Source organism: Triturus cristatus, chromosome 7 (assembly GCF_964204655.1).
Source record: "Triturus cristatus chromosome 7, aTriCri1.1, whole genome shotgun sequence".
Classification (NCBI taxonomy): domain Eukaryota; kingdom Metazoa; phylum Chordata; class Amphibia; order Caudata; family Salamandridae; genus Triturus; species Triturus cristatus.
Window position 1 is genome coordinate 1,142,094,517 of NC_140590.1, and position 11,680 is coordinate 1,142,106,196.

At 40.9% G+C, this 11,680-nt stretch overlaps 1 protein-coding gene across 4 annotated transcripts in view; it reads right to left on the reverse strand.

The window, feature by feature from the left end:
• The window catches only part of RAB24 (RAB24, member RAS oncogene family), a 134,054-nt gene extending 122,376 nt beyond the window's left edge, over positions 1 to 11,678 (reverse strand). Inside the window, exons 1-3 of one of the 4 annotated variants that reach the window (XM_085618321.1) lie at positions 11,531 to 11,678; positions 8,180 to 8,455; positions 1,670 to 1,738 (exon numbers count right to left, since the gene is read on the reverse strand). In XM_085618321.1, coding sequence (XP_085474447.1) covers positions 1,670 to 1,738; positions 8,180 to 8,296 — 186 coding nt within the window. In that variant the 5' untranslated portion in view covers positions 8,297 to 8,455; positions 11,531 to 11,678. The remainder of the gene's footprint in view (positions 1 to 1,669; positions 1,739 to 8,179; positions 8,456 to 11,530) is intronic. The other 3 variants (XM_085618320.1, XM_085618319.1, XM_085618322.1) reach the window with 3 other exon arrangements.
• Positions 11,679 to 11,680: the final 2 nt, after the last annotated feature.

The window sequence follows — 11,680 nt, forward strand, 5'->3', positions numbered from 1 at the left end:
AGGATTCAATTCTTATCTTTACTTATATCACATCCTCGGCTCCTCCATTTGTTCTAGCAACAAGGGGCCTCCACAAGTTCTATTATTCCTCTCATTGAGCTACTCACCCACAGACACATAGCGCGTTCTTCACATGGTAACAACTAATATACGTAACGTGCTCAGATTAGTCCAAAGGTGGCACAGCCCAATACCCCGAAAGAGACACTGGCTAGGAAAAACTCCATGCAGAGAGAAAACAGGCATGTACACCTCGCAAAGCCATATAAATTGCTTCTACCCCGTAATTCAACAATGCTAACTTAGAAACATGCAAAGCAGAACATATACCATTCCAAACACGGGATACTACCAGCACAGATCGGTTTGCTGGAAGGTTGCAAAGCTGCTCTCCTGAAAGGAGCACCCTCATCTATGATGAACTCGTGAGGCACCAATAGCAGGAAGAAACCATGTAAATGGTGCATAACATGCTATACAAAAACATAAGATTCCTTGGGTAGTAATCAACAACTGAGTTTTCACACCTTGCTGCAAAAGAGCCAAAAGACCATTAGAGCTAGAAAGGTAATAAACTAACGTAATGCTCTATCCTCATATCTGCCAAAAAACATGATTTCCCAACGCCTAATAGCACAGTCAACTGTTTTCAGTCAAGACCTAAACATAAGGTTAGTCCAAATCTTCACTGTGCTTTTCAGGGCGTACTGCAGTCCAGACAACCCAGAAACCACCTTCAAACAAATTATCCAGCTCATACAACACACGTTTGCAGAAAAAAAAAAATGCAAAACACAAACAACATATGAACGTTGCTACAATGTCCAAGCAAGCACCCAGACAACCTCTGATGCGGATTCAAGCGTATAGATAATTAGCACATTTAAATCCAACCACCTGAAACACCACCAGTACACAGTAAAAAACATAACTGAACAAACTAGCCTCTAAAACCTAGCTCTGGTTTGTCCTCTAAAGTAATCCCCAATTGCTAGAGAAGTAAGGTTTGCAGCTCTCAGTCTACACTAGTTTGTTTACACAATGTTGTACGAGTGATAGACAGGTCCACCAACATGCATTAGAGTGTTCTATTCTGTCAGAAATCAAACTGGGGAAAGATTTCTGTGTATTCCTGTAAACTGTACCATAGTGGCACCAACTATTCACAAACCGCACCATTCTCCACATCTTATAAGAATGTCACTGCCCAAAATTTCAGGAACCCAGGCAACAAACAGGCAAGTCACAAAAGATGCCAGTCCTCAAAAATGTGATAACAGGTGAACCAAATTGAACCCCAGATTTAACAAATATCTAAAAATAATGAAATTGAGGGAACCTTTTCCTTAAACCTGCAATGTCAAACAATCACCCAGAAGGGAATGGGCAACTGGTAACAACATCTCAGAGACATTACACGAATGTCCTAAACATCTGGAGCAAGGCCTCCTACGGTATGTATAATTTGCAGTACCTTAACAAGCATAAAATGCCAGATACAAAGAAACTGACATGGACAAAGAAACATGATTTTTAGAAAGTTAAAAGAGCGTCAATTATTATTCCTGTTGACACAGAGCAAAAGCTAATCTCCGTCAAAGCAATTATCAACTATAAGCATGTGGCACTATTCCAGTTATCACAGCCCTTCCCAGAAACGGGTACTTACCCAGATTCCCAGGGTTATTACTTTCCCATCAACGGAAACCGTTTTGGCAACAAAAGCAGCACCAATAGTCTAAAATGAAACATCAGCAAAAAGACAGGATTACAATTTGTAAACTTTTGCACTAACACCCAAAAGAACAAACAAACCAACCCTGAAAAACATTCCACAGAAAAACTTCCCTCCCTCAGATCACACAGAAAACAAGTATTGGCAAAGCCAATAGGTCTCGCCTTTGGGACTTAATGGTTTGCCAATACCTGTTACTCATGCTACCAAAATCCACATTGCTGTGCAGCGTTGCTATATAAGAAAAAAAATTAGCAAACAAAGAAAATGCACAGAAGCGTTTATATATTGTTTTTGGAAGAAGGGGGTGGGGCTCATCATCACAGGCAGGAGAACAGAAGCAGCATAGCGACATGGGTGCAAAGCAGGCAATGAAAGGAGCATGGAAGGGGGGCACGGAAGCACCATGGGGATGAGTGGGAACTGCAGCAACACAGGGGCCGGAAGAAACACTGAGAATGTGGGTGGGCGAAGCAACGCAGGGGGCGTGGGGTGGGCAAAAGGATGAGAGAGAGAGAGAGAGAGAGAGAGAGAGAGAGAGAGAGAGAGCAACATGGAGCGGGGAGAAAAGCAAAACGGGTGCGAGCAACGTGGAGTCAGAAGGGGGAGATGCACATGGACGAAAAAGCAATGTGAGTTTGGTGAGCAAACAAACAAGTGCAGCATGGAGGGGATGGGGGAGAACAACATGGGCAACAGAGAATCACGGAGAGGGAATAAGAAGCACACTTAGGAGACATCTGTGAAACACATGCACTCTAGTGGACAATGCGCGGTTTACTAGACAAGACCTAAACACACCTTATAGTGTGTCTGATGGCAGCACCTGCAAAGATACACTGACAAACTGAATAGAAGTAAAATATAAAAAAGATCTTTCTACTGGATAATAGTCCCATTCCAATGATTTCTGCCAAGTAAATAGTTGAAGTGTACACACAAATGATTGCATACCACTGCAATTAGACTAATGAATAGGAAATGGGTTATAATAATTTTATCAACCTCAAAAAGGACGAAATATGAATTGCCCTGCTAAGATTCACACCTATAGCCAGGGCCACTGGAATTATGCGATTCTGCAGCCACGGAGTCCTTGCACAATTATGGATTTGCCACATAATCCGTCATCTGGTGCATAATTTGTAGATTTTAAATATAAAAAACTGTTTCTAGCTCAAACAGATCAACGTTATTAATAATGCAGCAATGTGTGTTGCTGTGCAGCGGAAGGCGAGTCGTAAAAGTTGACTGCTCACCTTTCATTTGCATATTAGTCTATTTGGGAGTCAAACTAGAGCTAATAAAGTGAAATCTTTGTCCAGACAGTGTTACTATATGTATAAATGACAAGCTATTGAACTGATTCGATCCCAATTATGCAGCATAATATGCATTTTCTTGCTGCATAATTCAGTAAACCCTGCTGCATAATTTGGTCCTCTCTTGTCTTATAAATGCAGTGGCCCTGCCTACAGCCTAGACCTTAATGCTGTCAGAGTGGCCAATTGCGTTAACTTTGCCACAGAAACATGCAGTGATCTGCAGGTCACAGGTTCAAACTGCAGGAAGTTCAATTCAGCCTTTCATTCTTCTGGTAGGTAAACTCTGCTTCATTATTATGGGCAAAAGTAACAACTTATTTACAGTGCTTAGAAACAGGAGTGAGGTATGAAGCCTGTATTAAAAATAAGTTACTGCACATATTGCTTCAGCCAGTGCAGGGGTCCGTTGAGCTATCTAAAAAGCTAAATTCTCTTCAGTGTGTCCGGCAGTAGGGTTCAGTGTGTTTGGTGGATCTTTTGGAAAAGAGAATACTCCCAAACCTTCATCTTTTCAGCACACCCTGCAAGAGAGCATACGTAGGGTGGACAGGTTTCCACGTGTCACTTCCCCACCAGAGTTCACGCTTTATTTAATAATATACAAAATATTCATCTATGTAACCTTTTCCGAACCGGTCGCTCAGTTGCTTGGTGGCATTTTTCATCCCTGAGTTTCTGGTAGATCAGTTAATCTAATTTACGTCTTTTAAATTAAAACATCTGCTTTCGATGAAATAGGTAATATTTATAAGAGTCTCACAAATGGTGTAATCTCTATGAAAGAAGTCATTGTAATAAAATATTGACTAATACATATGCTGGTTAAAACCAAAAACTGAATGACATTATGCCACTTATAGCACATTATGAAAAGATTAATGGAACTTGTTTTATCGAGTCCAAGCAGGAAAGAGTGAATTGGCCCTGCCGAGGTTGACCAAGAGACTGATGGTTGCACTCATCTCACCACAGCAGGTGTTTAACCACTGTGAACGCAAAAGGGGACAATGAGTGAATCTCGGGGTGCTCAAATCAACAGAGGTCAAAATGTGTTAACAGTAGAACACAATGCTGGGAAAGCAAGAGGAAAGCTGAGGTGAAGAGGGAAGAGTAAGCAGGAATATTTTAGTGTTAATGTGGGATTTTTCCAGCGAGTTACAACATAAGCCGACTGGGCTAATACTACTTTCTGAACCTGTGCTAATTTGCACTGAAGTATGTATGTACTGGTAGTTATATATAGTGAAAACCTAGTTAGGAAGCAGTACAGTTCTGTACAGTATACATGGGATTGTTGCAGGTGAACTACAGCTGTGATTTTATAGCACCTCTCTAAGAATTAGTTGAGCACTCCACAAACGGGGGGAAAAAAAAGCATTGGCATAGCCAACAGGTCTCGACTTCGAAACCTTATAAGTGTTTAGCAAGAGCTATTGGATTTTCACACTGTATTTACCGGAGACCTGTCTGTGTTTGCAGGTGTACAGTTAACACAACGTGTGCACCTGGGATATGTTTAGAGGGGAATTTGCATGCGCTTTTGATATACAACTTGTTAATGCGTTTGGTTTTACATATCCGTGTGTATCTATGTGAGCACCTGGGAACTGCCTAAGTTAACTTAATGTATATGGTCATGTAACAAACACCCTGTGTACCTGGGGTGTGTCAATTGGGGAACCTGCGCCCATTTTCCTTGCTGCCTGCTCCCGGGATTTCACTCTAAATGATGAATTACCACCTATATTTAGAACACGCTGTGTGCACAGGGAGGAGCAGACACAAATGTTCAGTACATTTAACACACCTGTGGGGTAATGAGCACCTGAGATGTGCCTATTACAAATGGATTTCTGCATTTAACATTTAAAATATGTACATGTGCAATTATCACACACACTGCGTGCCCAAGATATGTGCCTGCGTGTGGCGATGTATGTTGAACACACACATTGTGCACCTGGGATGTTTCTACCCACTGTGAATTCCTCTGTTTTATTACACGTTTAATTAGAGCTAGTGCTGGCCCACTGTATGGGTCATCTCTAGTCTGTAATCTGTACATGCAATGCAGATTTATAAGGACTCTACAGTAAAGTTCTAATATTGTCGCCCCAACCTCCTCCAACCCAAAAAAAAGCCACAAGAAACCCAAATTAAATATCACTCCTTAATTGAATTAAATACAAATACTGGAAGGGGCAGTTTTCCAAAATTACATGTGTGCATAAAATGTGCAAATACTGAGCACCATGGCACACCTATCTGTGTGCAGATTATTTGGCCAGTGCTTGAAATGGAAAAATAGAAGAAGAGCAGGTAGCCTGCACCAGAGTACCTGCTTGTTTCTGAGAACTGCTGGTACTTCCCAATTAAAAGTATTACGTTTTTCTTGAGAAGTGCAGGTACTTTCCCTCTCAAAATAAAAAAGTGTCTGTACCCAGTAGCGGCCCATTCAAAGCACTGCAAATGGCTATACATGTCTATTTGGCGACCCTCAGATAACTGTATGTGCATACACCGATCGGTATACACGCCTGCATGTGGATAAATCTATCGCTATACGAGTATGTTTGTCAATATACCAAATCAGTATACAAGTCTACATCCAATTTATAAATGCGTATGCATGAATGCAGACATTTATAAATCGTGTATCGAGTGTGCATAGATTGATAATCTCCAAATCGGCCTGAGGATATAGTGATCAATTTACAATACTCATTTATGTATTCATCATACTTACGCAAACATGTTTGTACACATATTGTTCCATACACGCATAGCCCTGAATATGATTCTATTTCGCAAAACAAATTGATTAGAAGACATATTGATTTATATGAAAGTCTATGGGTACGAATATCGAAGCACATACAGGTCTGCATGCATCGAGCCATATACAAGAATGTACATGTGTGTACATTGACCTTCGCTCAAAAACAAGTCTGTATGTGAAGAGACTACGGTCGTCGAGCCACCAAAAACGAATCTATAGAAATGCTGATGACGTAACACGAGCACATAAGCAACATTTTTAAAGGACACAGACAAAAGCCAATAAGAAGCTAGAGGCGGGCTGTAAGCCCACAGAGTGAATACAGCATGTCGAGAGACATCGCATGCGCTGTCTAGGCTCGACCTAAAAAGGAATATGCACAAAAATACAGGGTCAAAGCCTCCAAGTGCATGGCCATAAAAACAACATCTTTCAGACTATTTAGTAACAAGACCTATGTATTTGTAAAGATAGGAGCCCATGGTGATGAACACACTCCATAAACACTCATATCCCATTATACTGCTGCTATACAACTAGAGAACGGGACGTAACATGACCTCATGTTTAGATGATGGCAGTCCAGAAACTTGCATTTTGCTCTGAGCAGTTACACATAGTCTGAGTTGGTAATGGAACTTATCTTCTGATACAGGCTGTAACTGATAAGACAACACAGACAGGGAGCATCCAACATGATGGAGGCAGAAATGTCACACTTAAAGGGTAAAGGAGGACAACCACTTTGTTAGGGCTAGTCACACAAGGTGAAAGAAGGCTTGTGTTTTGGTGTAGACAGTTGTGTACAAAGAACATGGTTAAGAGAAGTTTAGATTTGGGGAATGCATTTTATAATTCTTTTTGGTAAAGGAACACAGACATGAAAGTTTCAAATCAGATATGCTCTTACAAAATTGGCAGAAATAAGGAACATAACTTACTGAAATGCTGTTATGAATATACATCAACCATGTTTAAGGAGAGTTAAAAAAGGAAGGTGAGGACTGGAGCATACAAACAGATGAAGCACTGCATCAATTGGTTTACATTCTAGTTGATAGTTATATTAACAGTCTAAGCCGAAATGTATGTGATCCCAGCACTTGAATTTTGGCTTAGACTGTTAATATAACTATCAACCAGAACGTAAACATTTGAGTTGAACATCTTTGAATTCTGTTACAGAGAGCACACTCCGCAATACAGTCCAAGGACATTTATGTGATGAGAACAAAGGAACTGAATGAAGCTGAAGCAAAATGATGCACAAGGTGGTATGGGGAGAATGAGATGACAATGGTGGGCAGTACTTGTGGCTTCTGTAGGTGTGTGTGTGTGTGTGTGTCTGGACACTATCACAATCATATGGGGTCGGTGGGTAAATAGACCTTGAATTACCCCAACCATAATGCTATGAAGTTTTAGGTCAGCGCTACTACTAGCAGATAGCTGGCTGGCACCTCTAAGGTAGAGTGGGTGGGTACTACAGACAGAGAGAGAAAAATGTAAGCATGTGGCCAATCTGGTAACCTGGTCCATGGGGAACAAAGTGTACGCTGGAAGTTCTTTTAGTAGGCTGTTAAAAAAGTCTAGTTTTCTCAAAACTGGAGGATTACTTAGCACTAAAAAAAAAAAAAAGGAATTGTGAAATTTAAAATGGGTATCTGGCAATGAAGGAATTGAGCCACATCTGAGAGTCAACCAACATGAACAGTTTTCGGCAGCTAGAGAAGAGGAAGAGCCTCCGAGAGGAAGGATACGAGTAGAGTTAATAATGATGGCTGGAGAAATCACAGAAATATAGCATTTCTGCTATTGAAGAACTGAGCATGGGTAAGTGCAGGCATATCTAATACAGGACGGCAGAGATCAGTGTGAGAATGCGCTGAGTCAAGGACAATAATTTAAAAAGATTTTGAGAACAACTAGCGAGTATGGCATGAGAAGATAAAGGAAGAAATAACAGTACTGAGCAATTAGGCAGAAAGCAAGAAAAGTAGCAAGCCCACCAATGCACCTTAGGGGGCACCCACCTAGAGGGGGTTAGGCTATGACTTGAGTTTAGCCACATAAAGACAGGGAATATACAGTTTCTCAATGTCAATATATTCAAGAATCTTAAAGTATAAAGCTAAGCAAGACTAGATGAGATCAGTGAGCCAGCTGTTTTTTTGGTCAAGGTGGACCCAAGGCGGACTTAAAGCAAAAGTCATACAAATTAGTGAGACCCCTTACCTTTAAACAAAAGTGAAAAGAGAACAATACAGACAAAGTGGTAGGGGAGGTCATATTCAGGCAGAAGCACTCAATAGAGAAACAGGGGTTGATAGAAACACTTACATTCTGATAAGGCCCCATGAGAAAACGGTGATGGACGTATCGCTCCACAAGGCTGGTCTTGCCCACACATTCCTTCCCCAGCATCACCACCTTCGCATCCACACGCTGTCCACTCATTTCTGCAGCACAGCCTGGAAGGGCCAGTGCTTCACACTTCCTTGCTCCTCCACAGCAGCAACGGAGAGTATTACACAGTCTGTTTGGGGTAGTTTAGAAAACAACTTTCAAAGCTTTATTCTTGATAAGGGGATAGAAGGACCAACCTAGCAAATTTACCTGCAGAAGAGAAACAGAATAAAATGATCAAAATGACACAGAACGATTCTAGTGACAGCATATTAATGGAATTCAACCCCCGGTTAGAAGAAATACCTTAGGGTGGTCTTTTCTATACACCATGAGGTATGTAATGTGCAAGTGTATCCCTATGTAATGTGTAATAGTCTTGGGATACAGCAAATACTGCAATGTAGCCTTCTGAAACTGATTTTTGTACAAGTTCTATGGCTGAATGTCTTTCTTGAGTAGTAACTACAGTCCTTATTGACCCTGGAAAGTGACTACTGTTTCTTGCCTTCAGTAAAGAAAAACAATAATAGTCTAGTTTGTGTATAACTGGAGGAGAACTTGGCGCTAAAATATGGAAATGTGAAATTTAAATTGGATATCTGATAGTGTAGCTGTAGGTCACATTAGATATCAGAAGTGTGAGCATAAGGTGAGACACTACTATTCTTGGTATTTGTCAATTTTTATCTTACAGGACAACCACCTGTTCACTAATTACAGAATGCCCCTACGAGCCTCAAGAAATCTAGCCGCCCACTCGCAATTACGAATACATTTTATTAGGTAGAGCTATTTTCAGCACTTTCTAGTCCCAGCTGGTGAGTAAACTAAGGCTGGAAAGGAACATGTGTTATGTTTGTTCAGAAAGTGAATGAGCAATAAAGATGCCATTACATCTTGTTTTTATCTTGACACATTTGCTGTCTGTTCAAGAAAAGCGGTCAAATGTCAATTTGTCTTTTAACTAATTGCGGCTTGGAAAATTAGGTTTCTTTTTCTCTCTCTCTTACTAGAGTTAGAGGTTTTTGTCTAGTGAGCTGTCTGAAGAAGTCAGTTTTTTTTCTAACACATAACATTTATATAAATAGCCTGTAAATATTACAAATATTCCAAAATATATCAGGAATTACAAAAGCATTTTTTTTAGTAATCAAGAAGTGTGAAGCACACAAAGAGTTAAACAGGAGTAAAACAAACCAGAACATTTTACTTGGTGATGTGCAAATGACAGATTTGCAGAAACTATTTCCAAACATTATTGTTTGTACACTATATAGTTTTATCAGTAAAGCCACATGTCAGTGGAAATGTTTGAGGCCATTTCAATGTAAAATCTGCTGATTACAAATGACAGTGTGCTACCACTTCATGCATTAGTTATGTATTTATTAAAAGTGATAGTTTTTAAACATGATTTGAGAAACATTCCTGCCCCCGCCCTGATGTCAATGCTATTAATGAACTAAGAGGCAAGTCAGGGGTCATGTGTATCCAATGTGTGGCTAGATTTGTATTATATATGGAAAAATGTTTCGTCTATTAAATCAAACAAAAGAGTTTTTTGTACAGCAGGCATGCTGAACTTGCACATTTGAAGGTGCTCTCACATGTGATAATAAAGAAAATGGCGGCTCAATGAATTCAAATATTTGCCCACGATCACATCATTTGAAATCAGTTTATGGGTCAAGAGCATTACAAAGAGGTCGAGTAGATTTAAGTCTCTGGACCTGCTTGTCTAGTAACATTTGTATGATTTTTCGAGGCCTTTCCTAAAATGACTCTACTGTCCACTATTTATCTCACAACATGCAGTATTTTTCTGCAATTTCGGCACTGTTCCATTTTCCACAGAGAGTCATGTGATGATGAACAGCAGGCTTTTGCAGCAGTCTAGTCTGCCCAGACTTGAAGTTCTGCCTGTAAGACTGTCACTCCGCAATGCCAGGGCACTGCCAAGTAGGCTGACAAAACAGACGTGTGTGATCCGAGATCAAGAGAAAAGCGATAGTCAGGCTAAGTACACATACCTTATGTCTCCACGCAGCTACGATTTTGACGTCAGGCTACAGGTCAGTAAAAGTCAAGACCTGTACTGATTCATTTCTAGAATGGTAGAGGCAAGGGTACCCGGCAAATAGCAGAGAGAGGAGGCTGACAAACATTTACCAGTTTTGTCAGAAAACAATCATGGCAAAATTCACATGCATACGCACGTATTGGCTCCCATAAAATGTGCTGTAACCACGTGACATGTCTCTCCCTATCTAGTCACGATTGTGAGACTCTTCTGTCGAGAGAAGGTCACCAACGAGACACTGCCCCTTATCTGGTTTTATAGTGACATATTACAGTTAGGTAAGGATACCTGCCTTCGAGAATGTATCATAAATGCAGGCAACGCCCGACTCTGTGCTCTATAAATAGATATATTGTTGCCAGCACGAGACCCTGAAAAGAGCATTGCCTGACTCAAATGATCCCGATTGCTGTCCTGTTATGAAGGTCCCGTTTCTAGTAGCAGCACTACAGACTATATACCGGAACTCGACGTCGATTAACCGACCACTGCTTCCGTTAGTATCACTTACGGTAAGGGACCAGAATTGTGTGACAACTGCCCTTTATGTCAAACTTTTCTTAGTGTACCTACGTTAGCTAGTTTCTCATCTTTAAATAAGCTTACTTAAAAAAGGCAGTGAATGTTTGCTCAATGCTGCCATGTATTATACAAACCAATGAGCATGAACCTACTTTGACGTGTCTCTGTATTGGTCTTCTATGTACTTACTTACTGCCTGACCTTCTGAGATGTGTCTGCAAAACTAACATCATGTCCTAATTTTTTATAGTTACTGTCCAGAATTTTGGTCCATGCCAAGTGGACCATCTAACGTCTATGACTGCCATACACAACCCGTTTACAGCCACCACTGATGCCGCATAAAAGACTCCCACCGCCAAAACATAGCCACCATCAACAAATCAGACGTCTCTACCCTGGGCATTCACAGCATCACTTTCTTCTACCACCTGCCCTATCATGCAAAACGAACCCCGCCCCCATACATCAGGCGATACGCCACCTCCAGAAACATCTCCACCGTCAAACAGCGAATCCCCTAGACTGCCCTCCAATGTCCTCATCGTGCCTACAGTTACCTTCCCCAAAATGCTCCCCCTTACTCTTTCGTTCACATCATTTTTTTCTACACCTTACACCCAGGCTCTTTCTCCCTACCCATTTTCTATCTCAAAGTCGACTACACAAAGCTGCTTTACCTCTTCTACTTCTTTCTCTCTGCTCCTTTTCGTCACCTTCGCTTTATGAGGCTCTTCCTCTCCAGAAACCACAAGGAAGCTGGCGCTGTTGCTACTGCATCAGTTCTCTACGCATGCTCGTATTTAGTATACTTCGCTGGCTGTAAGAAA